Below are 18,678 nucleotides of genomic sequence, written 5' to 3' on the forward strand. Positions count from 1 at the left end.
GTGTTAAAATAATTCTCAAACATTATAGTTGGTAACTACAGTGAAATACCTCACATTACTTTAGCTTACTTCTGTTTATTTCTACATCACTTGAATACTTTAGCATATACACCTCTGTATTAAAGTATGGTTTTGGAGACTCTACCATAAAAATCCAGTTTGTGTGGATTGGTTATGCAGTGGTTCATCTACATCTGTAAGTGATTTTACATATAAAAATAGTAAAACCTCCCCTGGTTCTTTGCCTTGCCAGCAACTCAGAACATATAAGGACATATGTGACTAGAGTTTCACCAATTACACTTTTCTTTCCCCGGTCTAATGTTTGTAAAGCTCTCATCAGCCAAGTTTAGCCTCATTCTGATTTTTTTCTAACAACCACATTGATATTATACAAATATTTCAAAAAATGTGCCTGTGTGAAAACAGTGAAAAAAACATCATCAAAGGCAGCACCAGGATTTAGAGCTTTTTCTTTCTTTGTCACTGGAAACCTACAAATAAATCGCCCCGGATTATTGGACTGAAGTGTTTGTAGAAAGAAAATCAAACAGAAAAATAATTATACCATAATATAGCGTCTTAACATTTTAACCTCCAACACTAACTAAAAAGCTGACATAGAAGGAAGATTTTCAGCACCTATACTCTTGTTTGTTTGTTTTTGTCATAGAAAAAAAAGATGTACAAATTAGCTTTTTGTTTTTTCTAATCCTTCCCAGTGTTATCTGTTCACTCTGCTGTCTAGATACAGTTCTTAGAATAATGAATGTTATGCATCTATTTTTTACACTAATGGATTTACTGAATTATAGAAAATCTCTCAGCAAAACTAAGTCAAACATTTTCATGAAAATGTTACTTGAAATCTATTTTTCAGTAGTTTTTCTTTTTGCTCTTTGAAAAGGACAAGGACTTATGATGAATATGGATAATAGGTATAAAGAAAGTGCCAAATTGTTCTTCTTCGCAGCTTGCAGTATCACCTGAACTACAAAATGAGATTGAAAGCTAAATGTTATTATAGCAATGTATAATTATTATTTTCTTCTTCAATCTTCTTATGTTACCCACTCCTAATGAGCATTTTTTTTCTCTCCATATCTTCCAACTGAGAAATTGTTATATTTATGGTTGGATAGACACAAGGACAAACAGACAGGCCCCCTAAAACCTTACATAGCTCAGCTGGCCAAACGTTTCTCATTCTTAAGGTTCCATCCAGACAGAGCATAAATTTTCACCTCCTTAAAGCCAGATAGTATCAGCTTTAAAATAAAAATCTTGACGCCTCCTGTAGAGACCTGCACTGAAAAAAGTGTTTTATGAGTTTTAGGACTGGAAATGATTTTCTATGGGCCTGAGTTGATTGATGAATCAATGTTCCTCTCTTGCAGTGGACCCAGGCATGACCACAGATGAATCCTTTGATGAGAAAGGTTGCCATTGTGACGTGACTGTGGAGGATCTTTCAGCTCCCTTAAAGGCTGTCATCAGAGCTGTCAGGTAAGCTGCAAATACACACAAAGGTATGCTTAAATTAAGCTAAAATACTTTAAACAATTTGACCGTCTCACTTTTTGGTTTAGCTGTGAACAATAAATATTCATCAAGGGTTGCATAAAAAGTACATATCCTCCAATTCAGTTTTTGGTAGATCCTGATCCAGTTTCAGTATCTGAATTTAAATATCTGCCAATATTTTCTGGTACAAGATGTTTTCATTTAAGCATACAAGGTTGTTTCTTGCTATTTGCATAAATAAAAATAATAATATCCTGGTCCAATCCTGGATTGTCTGTGATTTTGTCTGAAAGTGTTCACAGTTGTGACTTTCTGAAATCTTTTTTTACAACCTGTTAAATACCTGTTAAATGTTAAATCTGTTAATTTTTTAAAGCCCAGCATGTGACTTCAACACCATACAAAATGAGCAGTTAGCTTAGATGAAATCTAAATTTTAAATGTATATTTTTAATACTTTTCTTCCTTTACGATTGCCTGATATGACTAAACTGTACCATTTTTATGAACATCTCATTTCTGTGTGCCCGATTTTGTATGATCTGGCTTTGTATGTATTAAACCTAACATTGTTGTAAGGTCCTGGGTTCAATTCCCAGCCTGGGGTCTTTCTGCATGGAGTTTGCATGTTCTCCCCGTGCATGCGTGGGTTCTCACCGGGTACTCCGGCTTCCTCCCACAGTCCAAAGACATGCCTGTTAGGTTAATTGGTCACTCTAAATTGCCCTTAGGTGTATGAATGAGTGTGTGCTTGGTTGTTTGTGTGTTGCCCTGCGAAGGACTGGCGACCTGTCCAGGGTGTACCCCACCTCTCGCCCATAGACTGCTGGAGATCGGCACCAGCTTCCCCGCGACCCACTATGGAATAAGCGGTAGAAAATGAGTGACTGACTGACTTGTTGTAAACTTTAGTGACATATTTACAGGATTTTGACTGCTGCAAAAAATTACCATAACATAACCCGTACCTTTTTTGTTAAACAATACATTTAAAAGAAGAACTACATTCCTTCACGGGGATCAAGTAAAACCTTTGTAAATAGTTTTCAGCTCTAATTAACTGTTGGCATTATTGATCAAAGCCCACTTCATACAGTATCCTGCAGAAGTATTCATACTCATTGAACTTTTTCACAACTTCTCACATTTGAAACATAATGTAACGTAATACATTTTATCTGGATTTTATGTAATAGACTAGCACAGTATAATTCATAATTGTGAAGCGGAAAGAAAAGGATAAACGTTTTCCTTCTTTTTTTATATATTTTAAAAAGAGTAGAATACTAGTGAACAAACAGTGACATGAACATCTGGGCACACACCAGACACATCAGAGAATAGTTTGCACAAAACATTAAAGCAGGGTTAGGTTATAAAACAATATCTTAAGGTCCCCGGTTCTGGTGGGAGAATTTGTTGATCGGGAAGCTAGAAGTCTTACACTTCAAAAATCTGGCCTTCATGGAAGAGTGGCGAGAGAAAAGCAAGGGTTGGAAAAAGCCTTAAGAAGACCCATTCGCTATAAGCAATAACCATGTAGGGGACACCGTTAAATGTAGCAAAAGGTGCTCCAGTCAGATGACTCTACAATGTTACTGACCATCATACATAAGCCGTGTTGGCAGACAACACTACACATCACCCTGAACATGGTCCTCACCTTTGAACTTGGTGGTGGTGGCAGCATCATACTGTGGGCATACTTTTCTTCCTCACGAATTAGGAAGCATGTCCGCGTGTAAGGATAGCACATAATAGCGCACTGCTTTGTTTGTGTCTATCAGCTAAAATCTCTATGAAATATTGATGTTTGTCGTTGCAACATCCCAAAAAGATGCTAAAGAGATGTGTAGACTTTTTGCAAGACACTACTTTCAAGTTTCCTTTTTAACATTCATATTTCTTTAGTTTTAACAAAGTTTCTGCTTAATATAATGCTTTTTTGTTGTTCAAATTGTTTTATTTGTTTTTAACTTGTTTCATGTTTATATTATGTTTTCAGGTGTAAATCTCATAATTATTCTGGTTTGCAATAATAGATTTTTCTTGTTGTATTATTGTAGTCAAATTCTAGATTAGTATAAGAATTCCTACTTGAATTAAGCATAAGAAGTTTAAGTAATTCCTCACCCTCATTATCAATGGCAAACCAGACATTGCTGACCTAATTTTTTTACAATGTTGTTCAAGAAAGGAAAAAACAGTTAACCAGCAAATAAAACAATGAGTGCACAAATTTTCACAGCATAGCTGCAGTACAGTCAGGCTGCCCTTGTTGACCCTTGACCACTAGAGACTGTGCCCGCACTCAACACTTGGTGTCAAATTAAGCCTAAAGAGCAATAAAGCCAGGTGAACTCCTTTACGAGATGTTTATTTTAGACAGCTACATCTCAAAAGCAACCTGAGAACAAGTTATTAGTTTGACATTTGAAAAACTGTCTTTTTCCAACCAACACCACTAAAGATCTTCAATTCTGATCTCCTTATCTTTGAGAATTAGATCCACAAATGCACAAACTGTACCCCTTCCTTCTAACATCTACTCAGCAGGCCTCCTCCATAGGTTGCCAGAACCCAGCTCTTTCCCAGGGTTTCAGGTTGAGGACTGGACACCTCGTCCCCAGTCGGGTCTGTTATTGCAGCGGGTCGTCTGTCTCAGGGTGTTTCCATTAAAACTGTGAACAAAACAGAGAACGGGAAACAAGCAGAAACCAACTGGGAATATAAATCAACAAAGAACATAGATTTTCTTACTTATATCAATATTGTTCAGCCATTAGTGCCTACATTCAACAAATAGATGGAAGTAGTAATTTGAATTTGAGGAGTTACTTTTCAGCTGTTGTGAAATTTACAGAAGACTAACATTAGTTGCCTGATATTGTTTAAGATTTATAAAGCCAAGCCCAAAAATACTGGCACCCCTGGCAGATTTAGAGTTAATAATTTTTTACGAACAAAGAAGTGTGTTTCTGTTAGGAAATGAGAATGTCATCTCGTAAAAGATAATTAAACAATGTAAAAAAGCATCAACTTTAATAACAACAAATCTGTTTTTATTTACATTTCATTTAAAAAATGTCTTAATTAATTACACCCTTCTTCTCAATAATCAACGAATAATCAAACTTTATCCACATTGCAGCCATTGCAATTGCAGTCATCAAACCTTTCTTACAATTGCTGACCTGCTTTTTGATTGTTTACATTGGTACCTATCACTCCTGGCTGGTAATTAACTCTAAGTCCAGTGTTTTAAAGTCCTCCATACCTCAACCCTAATCTTTTGCTCCCTCCACTTTAAGTCGGGACTTTGGCTGGGCCACTCCAAAACATTCTTCCAGTCAGAAGAAACATGCTGGTAAAAGTAACGCTATAATGCCTCCTCTGCCAGGTCTATGAACAAGTATGGGCTTAATTATATGTTCTTAATCTAATCCAATAAAAGTGAATTGTAGCCAAAAAAAAAAAAAAGGCTTTCCAGTGGATGATCTTCGAGCTGCTACCGCTATCTAGTGGTTTGTTTTAGCAGTTGTAAGTTGCATCCCATCATATCCTTTTCTTGTTGTGGTTGTCCTATTACATTATGTATTTCCCAGTTAAACTACTATGTGTGACGTCTATTTAATTTATGTACACAGGGACAGTTTACCACACATGCCATTTCAGGATAATTTTTTAAAGAAAAGGTACAAGACCAATTTTAACTTGATTCTCTGTGTTCTGTGTTTGTGTAGGATCATGAAATTTCATGTAGCTAAGAAGAAGTTTAAGGAGACTTTGCGCCCATATGATGTGAAGGATGTGATCGAGCAGTACTCTGCTGGACACCTGGACATGCTCTACCGCATCAAGAGCCTTCAGACGAGGTCAGGAAACACTGGAAAAGACACGTTCACCACACTTTTACATTTTAATTCTAGATTATTTACATTGTTTCTTTCCAGGTCATTGCGTAAGTGATTAATGCCATTTTTATGCAATTGTGACATTTTCAGTCCTTACTGTAAATATGTTTACTCACCGGTAATGGCCCCCATAGTAAATATATGTTAAAAGCTTTCAAATAAGCTCATCATTTATAGCAGCAGTATGACTTGTAATACAAACTTAAGTTGACTTATTTTTCTTTAGTGGGGAAAGAAAATTCATAAAGAAATAATTTTTTTTTTGCGCTGATACAACAATTAGTCACTCCTTTTCTGCTACAAAATACATAGCACAATCCTTTTTTGGTCATCAGACAGCATTCATAATAAGATTCAAGTAAATTTTTTTGGACCATTATGAGGACCCCGTGAGGAGCAATATTTTTTTTTCTGGCAGAAACCAAGGGTACTGTATGTTTGCTCCTTATGAATTTCAGTACTGTATTCACTAAAACTATGTGAAGGTGGTTAGTTTCGCCGATGAATTACCTGAACGTTTTTACCGTTGCAGATCACTTCACCAAAAAAAGAAATCCTTCCACAGAAATCCTGTCTAACCAGAGCGTCTCTATTTATCTATGTGCATGTTAAGTGTCTTTTCTTTCTCCCAGACTGGATACAGTAGTGGGGCCCCCTCCAAGACCATTAAGAGGCCATATCAAGACGTTTTCTTCTCCCTCTCTGCATTTATATTACAGTCAGACCCGGAGGAAACAGTCAGCATCTGGGTTAGAGTTACCCTTCCCTGATCTTTCCCGCAATGGCTCCCTCCTAACATGCCCGAAACCCGAAATGCTCCTAACCTGAGTCAAACAACACTTATTTGCATGAAATATGATTGTTTTAATCAGCACCATATTTTTACACTTGATGGAACTCAATTTCCTCTAATAAATTATTAATAGATATTACATATTACATGTGAAACAAATGTCTACCGACCAAGTGCAGGTTGACCCAGGTTTGGCAAGGCATTGTTCTCATTTTGTTGAGTTTTTTTCATAAATACCACCACTGGAGGTCTTTAGGGATTGCAAATTTTGTAGCTACAGTCTAAGTAAACAAAAACGTAACTCATGCTATCCTATCTGATGGCAGTGATCAACAGGGATGGGTAATGTTCGTATGTTTTATTGTTACAATGCAGAAAAAGATCCCAATAAGTCGTGTGACGATAATAAACCCTAATTGATTGTTTGTAAACCCCAAGACTGCACATTAGGGATTCCTAACTTGCTGTTTGAAATATTTTTCCATTGCTAGTTAGATGAGAGCAGCAATAAATATAGTCTACATTTTAAAATACAACTGAATGCAGAACCCTGGTAAAATTAGGTTTAATGTATTTTTTTTTTTTTTTTTATTTGACCAACATGTTTCTTCTGACTGGAAGTAATATAGACTTAATGTACTTTTGGAGTGGCCCGGCCAGAGTTCTGACTTAAATCTGATGGAGAATCCGAAACTAAAGATTAGGGTGATGAGAAAGAGGCCTTCCACCCTCAAAAAAATTGGAGCTCATTGCCAAAGATAAATTGTCAAACTACACCAATACAACTACAACAGTAGTTTGAAGTAATGCCTAATAATAATTCAATAATAATTGAAAAGAGTACAAATAATTTGACATTCTATTTTTAATGTAAATAAAAACAGGATATGTTTTTTATTAGTACTCCGATTACATTACTTTAATGCCTCTTCGCATTATTTTCCTCCTATTTTCCTCTCAGGAACCAAGTTTTTAGTTGAAGAAAATAATTTTAAATCTAAATCAGCCAGGGGTTCATTTTGGGCTTATAATTGTTGCCTTTTTAACAATCTTGATTTGTAGAGCAGTTATTGTTTTTGTGGGGCTCTGACCCTTTGTAGGTATAATTTTCTCTTTTTCTTTAGTTTCCTCTAAAGCACATTAAATTACTTTGTATATGAATGGCGCTATCATAACCTTGCCCTGCCTTTTATAGTCAACAAGACTATTTCTCAGTGCTATGAATACAACTAAATATTATGATAGAATTTAAGGCCCATATTGCCCATCCCTGGTGGTCAGACAGGATCATTTAAAAAGTGCCTAATTTGTTTTGTTTGTTTTTTTTTTTTGTTCAATTTTTTAATCTCCACATTAAAGAAACTACAGGATATTAGTGTAACATAACTATATTTTACTGATTTATGATTACTGCCATTTGAACAAATTAAGGGCTTTTTTGATGGTTTTGTGTGCTTGTTTGCAAATATAACAAGAGCTATGTGGAGCTGTTTTTAGAGACAGCTTAATTTGTAATTCTGGCATCAACCCAGACAAATAAGATGCCAACATGTTTTGTCAGCATTTTTTGTAATTCAGTTGCATTATGATGAGTTGAGATCTAACCGATATGCTTGCATTTGTAATACTTTATTTTCTAGTGTAAAAGTCTGTTTTAGTTGCAATTTCAAACAAAGCTGGGAATCCACTAGATGGCAACACTACTCAGTTATGAATTGGGACTGTTGCCTGTTATGCAGTGGAGGTTAACTCCAGCTCCTGATAATGCCTGCAGTCTGCTTATGTGAAAATGCTGAATGAGCATCAGGTTTGCAGGGAATCCATGTCATCAGTAGGACTCATGAGAAATAACATATTGTACGTTCACAGCATAGGAGTCCTGCAACGAGGAGTGTTTACTTCATGGCAAGTCTTGTTTTTTGTAGATTAACAGAATAATTTAATGTTCCAAAGGAAAAGCGAGAACCGTTGGCCCTGGTAATCTGTCAATTTGGTGGTTCTGCAATGATCAAGAGGCCGCACTGGGCAAAATCATGTTGTGAATTGCTGCAGAAAAAATATATTTTTGGCAAAATAATTGTTCCCCAGTTGTAGAGCTGATGCAAACCAGTGCTAATTAACTGGTATGTTGAGGAGTGAGACAGTATAACTTTGTCTCGGTTATTTAACAAGCAAACAACTTAATCTTTTCAAGACCACTTGTTTCCTTTGTTGCACAATTAGTCAGAAGCCACCTGAAACTTTAGAGTGAAGTTTATTGTTTATTTGAGTCTCCACCCAGCACCTATCCCTTTTTTGTAATAATGCACTGGTGTTGTAGTTTCGGTTTCATTTATGCTTTCTCTGAAAATGACAGTAGAGTGTTATGTGCTCATAACAACTGTTTATACTTTCCTGTAAAAGCAGAAGCAGACGAGCTTGCCCAATCTGTTTTCATTTGTCAGCTCCATTTTTGATTATGCACATCCTGTCCTGAATCTGTTCTGATGAAATGTGAAATCACAAAATACTTCTTCTTTATCAGCTTAAACAAATGACCAAAGTTAATAATTTACCCCTAAGTGCTATCTTTATTTGGAAAGTCAAACTTAAATGCCTTTAGGAACATCATCATGGGAACATTTTATCATACTTAGGAAAGATTCTGGAGTCCAAATGATACAGATGAAAATAGATATTTACATACACAGCATAAAAAAGCCAAATAACCAGTTGTATTTCTGTTTGCTAAGTGCCAGTATAAGGCAGACATCATTTGAGAACGCCAGGATGATGATGTCATAGTTTTGTAAGCTTCTAATTGGTTAATTTACCACATTCAAGTTAATTGGAGATACACCTGTGGATACCTTTTAAGGTAAGACATCTCAAACATGTTGGTTCCTTGTGTCACATCATGGAAAAATCAGAACAAATAACCTGAGATATGAGGAAGAGAACTGTGGACCTTCCCAGCATGGAACAGTTAAGCCATTATTCAGTGAGATTAAGGTGTTTTAATGCGAAATATGTGTATCAACCCCAGAACAAAAGGCCACTCAGAGATGAAAAAGCCATTACTGTGAAACCAACAAAAAAAGTCAGAAAACAGTTTTGTACATTCAGACAGGGATAAAGACCTTAATTGTTGCGTGGTCTGATAAAACAGAAACAGAAGTATTTGAACAAAATGACTAACTTTACATTGGGAGAAAATAGAGGGAGCTGCAGAAGCCTGAGAAAGCCTATCCTGCTTTGAAGGCATCATGTTGTGTGGGTGTTGTGGTGTAGGAGGGCCTGGTTCACTTCAAAACCTGTTTGGTATCTTCTGATTATGTGGACATAGTGAAGCAACATCTCACAATATGAACTAAGCGTGGATCTCATCTGTATTACCTACATTCCCTACAAGATTGTTTATTCTTTTATGGTTAAACTTTGTCTCTCAACATTGCCAACTTGGGAAGATATATAGTATGTGTTTTTACAATTCATTTAAGTTGTGTGACAAAGATGAGTTGTGTTTTAACAAATCAGTGAGCATGTTTACCTGACTAATTAATTAATCGCAGCTTCATTTCCTGGCAGTTGGAATGCAGTGCCACAAATGTGTATTTCAAACATGGTAAAATTTGCTAAACAAATAATGTTTTCTATGCTTGTTTTTACTTGGTTAAAATTAAAATGTAGTAACATCAGAAACTGAATTTTCCTCACCAGTGTGCTCCTGTGCTTGAGCACCTTGAAAAAATATTCCCACCCCTTAAACATTTTTAATTGTCACATTACAGCACAAAATTCTGTGTATTGGATTGAGATTGCATGTGAAAGAACAACACAAAGTAACTGGAAGGGAATGATAGATATATTATAGCTGCAGGTATTTTGGGGTATGAAACTATCATCTTGATATAAGCAGATACTGGTCAGTTAGATTGGTTGGAGGGCATCTGAAAACGTCAATATTCAAGTCTTGCCACTGATTCTCATTTGGATTTAGGTCTTGACTTTGACTGTGCCATGATATGAGTTTGCTTTGATCTAGCCATTCCACGTTGATCTGGCTGCATAATTAGGGTTGTTGTCCTGCGGGAAGGCTCATCTCCACCTCAGTCTCAAGCTTTTGCAGCCTCTGACAGGTTTTCTTCCAGGATTGTCCTTCATTTAGCCCCATCTTTCTTCCCGTGAGCTCTGAACAGGTTCTCGGTTCTTGCTGACAAAAGCAAAAAACATCCCCAAACCATGATGCTGCCGCCATCAGGATTTACCATGTCTATTGCATGTGTGGGATGGTGTGCAGCATTAATTCTGAGGTCTTCACAGAGCGACTGGATTTGTACTCAGATTAATTTACATACGTGTGGACTATTCATGGCTAATCATGGGTACTTCTGAAGGCGATTGTAGTACTGAATTTTATTTAGTGGTGTCAGTGTAAAGGGGGTTGAATAAAAGTACACCCCCACATTGCTCAGGTTTGTATTTGTAAAACAAACAATAAAACTGTTTTTTTTAAGCTTCACCATTATGTGCCAGTTTGTGTTGCTCTGTCACAATAAGTCCCAATGAAATGCATTACAGTTTGTAGATGTAATGTGACAAAATTCAAAAGGTTAAAGGGATTTGAATACATTTGTAGGGCAGTGTGGATTGTGTGCTGTGATTGTCTGGCAAATTGTGAGATGTAGTGCAGTTCTTTGGTCATGTCTGAAATGTTTTTCTTAAATCTTAACATTCTGATGTCGTTTTAGGTTATATAATTTAATATAGAAAATCTGAAATGAGACATTGGGAATTTCTTGGAATACAGCATCATCATCCTCCTTCAATGTGTGTGCTTGTGTGTAATAGGGTGGATCAGATTCTGGGAAAGGGACAGATTCCTGTGGACAAGAAACCAAGGGATAAACTGCATCCGGATGGAGACTCTCTGGAGGGCATGAGCATGCTGGGACGAGTGTGTAAAGTAGAGCGACAGGTGTGTTTTTACGAAGAAAATCAACATTTTTCAAACACATTCTTAATACACTGCTGGTAAAAAAAAAAAAAACATAAAGGGGACATATGCAAAATCCACTTTTCCAGCCCTTAAACACATTTTGTTGTGTACTTAAGAGTCTGTAGGACTGCAGAAAAGTTGAGTCTCTCCAGGTATTGCAGCAATATCTTTATATTATGTTTAGATATATATATATATAAATATATATAAGTCTAACTGTTTGGATGTGGGGAGTATTAACCCACACCGTCCCCTAGCATCAGAACCTCTTCGTACTGTCTGGTTAAATTCTATTTTTCATAGAAATGTTCCCACATCAGTGGGGAAATTCCTATTTCTCCATTTCAAGGACGATTGCCTTCAGCAACGTCTGGATTTACAGAAAGACTTCATGTGATTATGGGGTCAGTTCCTTCTGTCAATGGAAACGATAGACACAGCAAAGCAGCAAGATGCAAATAATGCTAAAATGACAACAAACTTTATTTTAGACATGAATTTATTGTGTGTTGATATGACGTCCTGGCCATTTTTTTGATAGCAGTAGCATCGAGCCTTCTGCTTATGTTAGTCCTATGTGCTGCTTTTACCTCCTTGAGGACATAACTGTACTGCGTGTTTGGAGTAGTATTATAAGATAAACAGTTTTGCATTGTTTTGCCGTTTTTGTCTTGTTTCTGGGCTTCTTAACAATATCCCTGCTAACAAACTACAAAAATGGCCGAACGGGTTAAAGTGGAATGCTCTTTGACCTGGCACCAAAACGATTTGCTCTCAGACGCACCTACGAACAGGGGTAAAATAGGAGCCTGTGGAGCTACAATAACAAGGAATTCAGACCAAAGCATTACAGGTCCACTTTATATAGACCACAACGCCATGATTTAAGTGTGAAAAGGAAGAATTTAATGTTAATTTATATGTCCTCTTTAAGAAGAAACAAGAGCAAGACACAAAAAGCTGAGTTGGCAAGCTATTGAAAATACATTACAACTCTAAACAAAAGTTTAAGACTATTCAACAAAAATCTTGAAAAGAGTACTGAAAGTGTCAAAAGAGGAATCAGAAGTAAGAACCCCCAGTGTTCTTGTAAATCATTTCAATTTGTTTTGATAGACTTGATCCAAGTGTTTTCAGTAGGCCTGATGAGGAGAACATGCATGATAGTCCTTTAGTAGAAGGGCATTGTGAACGGCAGCACTGTCCAGTAGAAAGACCCAGGTGTCACCTTTCAGATGAGGACCCTCCTTCAACATCTCCACAACCCCAGCTGCCGTTTGACAGCACTGCGCAGCCTGAAGCTCCATTGTGCCACTGAAGGAAAAAGCTCCACGCATGCTGCCCTCTCTACTGTGCCTTGGTAGAAAACATCTCCAGTAGGATCTCCTTGTAATGACACTAGTGCAGGGTGCCATCAAGATAGTTCACATTCGTTTTTTTCTTGTCAGAGAATAAAACCTTCTTACACCTTTCAGTGTCCTATGTAAGATACTCCCTTGGAAAGTCTAAAGGTTTGGTAAGTTTGTGGCGTTGAAGGAAAAGAGGGCTTTGAAGACTTTAGATGTTTTTTTAGGGCCCTTCTCTCTCAGATCCCATCCTATTGTTTTTTGGTTACAGTCAGCATCAGTAAGGGCTTTTCTTTGTGTACAGGATCTGTCTGGATCATGGACACACCACCCGAACCACCGGCTCAGTATAGGTTTTTTTGGGGGGGCAGGGGTTGGGTCCAAACACCCTTGGGATTTTTTAAGAAATGTAAAACGTTTGCAATGGCTCATTGTGAGAGGCCTTGCAGTACAACAATCCTGCCACTTTTAAACACAGAAATACTTTTTTCCTTTAAGAATGTGAATGCCTGACAGAAAAATGACATAAAAGCCAGATTTATGTCAAGATTTTGCCTTTTCAAGGTTAATGGTCGTACATGTTTGATGTACAGTCTGGTTGAGTTTAAATGCAGTTTTCAAACATTTGCCAACTATTTGTTTTGTCTTTTGCCCCCGTTTCTTCTTTTTTGCATTTTGAAGCATGTGATGTGAATATGTTTCATTTCTTGCCTTGCTCTAAGATCAAGGTGTATTTATATTTACTAAATGTGATGCAATGGACAGATTAAACCTGTTATCTTGGATCTCATTTACTGTTATCGTATACCTGCAGTTCAGGATTAACTTGTCCAGGAACTCAGACTACTTTCGTTAAGAAAAGGGAGGTTTTTTTTAAAGTAAAATACTTTTTTTTAAACTTTCATGTAACCTTATTGTTTTCTGTTGCACTAAGGTGTCCTCTATTGAAACAAAGCTGGATTCTTTGCTTGATGTTTACCGTCACGTTCTACAGAAAGGTCCTTCAGGGCTCTCCCTCTCCTCTCTGCCCCTCTTTGAGCTTGAAAATCACCAACACCCCAACTTGGACTACCCATCCTCCCCCCAGAGGGGGGATACAGTTAGAGTTCGAGGAGACAACGGTGGCAGCGGCATACACCGTTCTCATAATGCCAACCCAAGAGGCTTGCGGCTCATTCTGCCACCGGCCGACGACGATTGTCCACCAGACTCAGCGCCTCCATCCTACCCCCCCTCCACTGCCTCGCTCACCCCTTCACCTCTGTTACCTCCAGACAGCCCTTACCCAACCCTCGCCACCCCTTCCAAAAAAGCCCGCTTTCCTGATCTGCCGCCTCCGCCATCGTCAACCGGGACTTTCACTCTCCAGCTTCCTCCCATGGTGCAACCCTCACACCTCCGATGCCCCACTGAACCAATTTCAGATGATATTACAGATGAAGTAGGAGCAGATGAGCAGAGTCTGGGCCCTTCTGTTGTTGTAGGATGCAGTGCTGATGATAATGGTGATGGCCCCGGTGAGGCAGGGTTTACATCGGGTAGGGTGAAGCTGCGAAAGAAGTCCGGCTTGAAATCTGAAGGGGTCTGGAGAAGGCATTTGAGCCTTGAGGTTAACCCCTTGCTGCTGCTCTCATCTAATCCAGAGAGGAGGCCTACAGACTGGGCAGGCCATCTAGGGAAATCCCTCTCTGTGCATAATATTAACCAGCCTCTAACCAATCGTTCCCCTGGCCTTTCCTCCACACCCAACAACAGTAGCAGTAGCAGCAACGACAGTGAGCGTGGCAACGGCCACAGTGACCTCAGCAACTGGGACGGAACAGACCTCTTCATTAGTGAGTGCAAGCTGAAGACAACAGCAGACCACTGCAACCTCCTGTCCCAGGGACCGGACAGCAGCCAATCTGACATTTTACAGACTGAGGAGGAAGATGTACCTCACTCAAAGGGAAACTCTGAGTTCCTCAGTCAATCCTCCCACTTACAGCTGGTGTAAGCACACTGACTGAAAAATAAAACACAAACTGCAAACTGTATGTACTGTGGCCAACCCCAGTTTTTAAAATATTTATATAGGGCACCATGTGAATCATGCTCTGAACTTTACACTTTATACATGTGCAAACATTGTTTTCTATTTTGTGTTACATGAATATGACCATTTGCATACAGATTATTTCATAAAACACACATTAATGTGGCACCTAAATGTCTGCATACAATAGAACTAAGAACTGTAACTAATAGTATTAAGTTCAACACAAGTGTCCATGTTTATGTTACACAAAATATGAAAATTACATATACAGTACCTTGCAAAATTATTGATGCTCCTGGAACTTTTTGACAATTTGTTACATTAAAATCACAAAATTATATGCATTTTATTGGGTTTTTTATTTGACAGACCATCACAAAACGTAAAACAGTGCATAGCTTAAACTTTAAATTCCAAATTAAGTCTCAAATCTAAACCATTCCATTGTATCTCTTGCTGTATGTTTAGGCTCACTGTCCAGCTCAAGTCAAACATTTTTTGTTTTGGCCCCTGTTTGTCCAGGATTGCCCTGCATTTAGCTCCATCCATCTTCCCATCTAAAGTGCCGTTAAAAAACAGTCTCTACCCCCTTACAGATTTGTTCTGTTTTAATGTTTGTCAACCAAATTTTAATCAGACAAGGATAACCTGAGTAAATTCAAAGATTTTAAATTTAATAGGGTAAAAAAAAAAGTTATCCGAACCAACCCTGTCCCAAAAGGTAACCTAAACCTAAGAGCTTCTTGTTGTGATTGGAAAACAACTGCCACCAAGCATTTGTAATAACTTGTAATGAGTTTCTTTTTTAATATTGCTGTGGAGGATTTTTTATTTCTATTCCAGATCATTTTAACCCACTTCATGCTGTCAGACAGGTTTTACTGAAGTCATTTCTTGAGTCTACAGATCAAGGAATAATCAGGCCTGGTAGAGTGAGTCAAATTGAAACAGAAAATGTGGTAAATCACAGATAATTTTTGTTTTAACAAAGGGAGTCAAGTCTAGTTTATTTATATAATGCTTTTCATCAACAAGGCACTCAAGGCGGCATGATTACATTTTTACCCAGGGCTTATCCTTGTCTGATGGTAGACTTTTTATGATATGAAACATTTTAGTGTGACAAAAAAGGCAAAACACAAATCTTTATGAGGGCTTTTTCATAGCACTTTACTCTGACTTCTGAAAAAAGAAGCCCCACAGCATGATACTGACACTATCATGTTGTACCTTGAGGGTGGTTTGCACTGTGCATAGAGTCACGAAGGTTCATAACTTCGCTATAGCATCTATCACATAAATTCCCAATAAAAAACATTGATGATTGTGGTTGTTATTCAATAGAGGTGAATACTTATAGAAGGAACTGTCAATAGGAAAAAGGAACCTTCCAGGAGAAAATGCAACTCTCCTGACTTTTACACTCGTATCATGAACTACCAAAACAGGATGGTAATTTTGACAAAAGCTGCTTTATTTGAGGTGACAAAAAAAACAAACAAAAAAAAACGTTTATTTTTCTTGTATTTGAATAGAATCAGAATCTAGATGAGGTAAGTCAAACTATCTGGCTCTTCACTTGAACAATTGAGAGTTCTCTTTCTTTTCAATGTGAATTTTTAATTTTCTTATGAATCAATCTGGACCTCAACGTAAACCAAAGAACTTAATCTAGACTCATCAGCAGAAAGGCATGAATCCATTTTTTGTTAAATAAGGAAAAAGGAAACAAGAAAAAATACTTCAAATGACATCTTGGAAAGATGGTTTTAACAGTCTAAAATGTATTTAACTGACATATGTGCCTGTAGAAATCACACATCTGCCTAAGCAGATTTATATTTTGAAACTAGTGAAAACAGGTACAAGTATAACCATTAATCACAAACACCAAATATTGTAAGAGGAGCCACCAAGAATCAAAGCTAAGACTCACACCTGTTTTTGTTCTGTATAAATGCTTGTATTTGATCTTTCCTGCAAGACAAGCCATTTTCTGTTTAGTTTGTGTTTTCCTGAATATAAATATAATGTCTTTCCACACACACACACATCGATTCAAAAATTAATAAAGGTTTAAACAAGCGGTAGGCCTCCAGAAAAGGGAAACAACAAATAAAAAAATTTAAAAAAGTGACAGATCAGACCACGTCAGTTAATCACATAATACTGAAGTCTTTTGCTTAAAGGTTTGACACCCTCCCCCTGGTTTTGCACAATAGTCCAGTGAATTAAATGCTAATGTATTGAATGATGATTTAGCAGAGATGACTAAGGAGACCTTCTTAATTATGCATGAGATGCTACATGTGTGAAAGTGCCGAGGTCAAAGTCAGAAATGCAGTTGCTGGTTGCCTGGATGTGTTTTGGCCTGTTAAAATGTTTCCTCCAATTGATTAAGCGAAAGATGCAAAGACATTCTGCCTTCTTGAACCTAATTTACATTTTGATTAATTTGGCAGTGTATACTTGATAAGATAATCTACTTATTATATCAAGACAATATGTACAACACTTCAATGGAATCTTATTCTTCCTATTTTCTGCAGAAAATAGAATTTAGAGATGCTGCACTAATTCAAGATCCAATTTGAACAATTATTCGTGAAGGGAGATGTTATTGAACAAAATGTGTGGTTTTGAATGCATGTTTTGCTTTATCCTGATTTTTTTTTCATTTTTAAATTCCACATATTCCACATTAGAGTTGTAGAGAGCCATCTTAAGTTTGGGGTTGGTGCATTTTAAACAATCAGCTGATGCCCTTTAAGATATGTAAACATTAGGGAATCGTAAAATTGGCCAAATGAACTAAGGGTCACTGGCTTTTAAAATCTTGTCATAATTAATGCCTTTTTGTCTTCAACCATATGTCTGCAAATGTTTTTTGTTTTTTTTATTATCCACAATGTATTTTAGCCATTTTATTTTATTGTCTTCTACATTGATTTCCATTTGATTCATTTTCACACAGTCACACTTGTCTTAAAATATATTTTACCGCCAGTGAGTTCCTTTATGGACATTTTGATTTCATCTGCTTTAGCCCCTGTGTAGAAGGCAGATTGCTAATTAATTTAATAGTGAGAGTTAGAGCAAGTATTATTTTCAGAAAAATGGTAAAAGTTAACATTTGTGTGACTTTTTTAAATATTCTTTACCCATATAAAACGTTCAGATACAAAGAAATATATTTTCATTCAACACAAACGGTACAGTTTCTAGTGAATGCTATGGGCCTGGCAGTGTGATATGGTACATTCACGCCTGCATAATATTGGAACAGATTTGTTGTGTGTAACAGTTGACTGCATATGGAAAACTGTATCGGCCAATCAACTCATTGATAGCTGAGGAATTAAAGAGGCTATACTTCCCATGAAACATGCTAATATTTGCAGTCTGTAAATTGCTTAAGGGTGCCTTTTTTTTAATAGAATTGCTTTTATTTTGGCTCATCACCTACAACCTATTTTATCAGATCGTACTGAAGTCCAACTGCTCATTTTGGACAAGGCATCCAGTTGCATTAAGTCAGGTGGCTTTATGCCTGAGACTTTATGACTTTAATGGCCAAAAATACTTAATAATTTCTCTACTGCTTGAACAGTAATTTATGACACAGCTGGCCTTAAAGCTTGATAATGTTAACAATATTATTTTTTTGAAATTAATTTATTAAAGTGCACATTATATTCTCTGGATGAGAAATGCAAAGTGATTTTATTATTCATTAATAAAGTATGGATTAACAAAACTGTTTCACGTGAATTTTCTAAATCGTTTTAAGGGGGAGTCATAAATGTTGCTTTTTTGGAACTTTGAATTTGTTTATATTCAGCATATTCCAACTTTACTGTAAAGAACCAAAGAATATTCCTAAAAGTTTAACAGAGTAGAACTTTTAAAAAAGGGTTCAAGGGTATTATCAAGAAATGTTTTCTAGAAGGTTCCCTGAGTGGTAACTATTACAACTATTACAATGTAACCTTTGTGGAATCATCAGGTAATGCCCCCCACCACATTTATAGTGTAACATTTCAAAAACCTTCAAAAGCGTTCCCTTGAAGCTACCTAAAGGTTTG

The 18,678-nt window shown here is 37.0% G+C and overlaps 1 protein-coding gene across 1 annotated transcript in view; it reads left to right on the plus strand.

The window, feature by feature from the left end:
- The window catches only part of LOC124859190 (potassium voltage-gated channel subfamily KQT member 4-like), a 199,685-nt gene extending 181,332 nt beyond the window's left edge, over window positions 1-18,353 (plus strand). The window contains exons 12-15 of the mRNA XM_047351814.1: window positions 1,398-1,506; window positions 5,268-5,399; window positions 11,062-11,188; window positions 13,490-18,353. Coding sequence (XP_047207770.1) covers window positions 1,398-1,506; window positions 5,268-5,399; window positions 11,062-11,188; window positions 13,490-14,551 — 1,430 coding nt within the window. The 3' untranslated portion in view covers window positions 14,552-18,353. The remainder of the gene's footprint in view (window positions 1-1,397; window positions 1,507-5,267; window positions 5,400-11,061; window positions 11,189-13,489) is intronic.
- Window positions 18,354-18,678: the final 325 nt, after the last annotated feature.

Source organism: Girardinichthys multiradiatus, chromosome 22, assembly GCF_021462225.1.
Source record: "Girardinichthys multiradiatus isolate DD_20200921_A chromosome 22, DD_fGirMul_XY1, whole genome shotgun sequence".
In the NCBI taxonomy this organism is placed as follows: Eukaryota; Metazoa; Chordata; class Actinopteri; order Cyprinodontiformes; family Goodeidae; genus Girardinichthys; species Girardinichthys multiradiatus.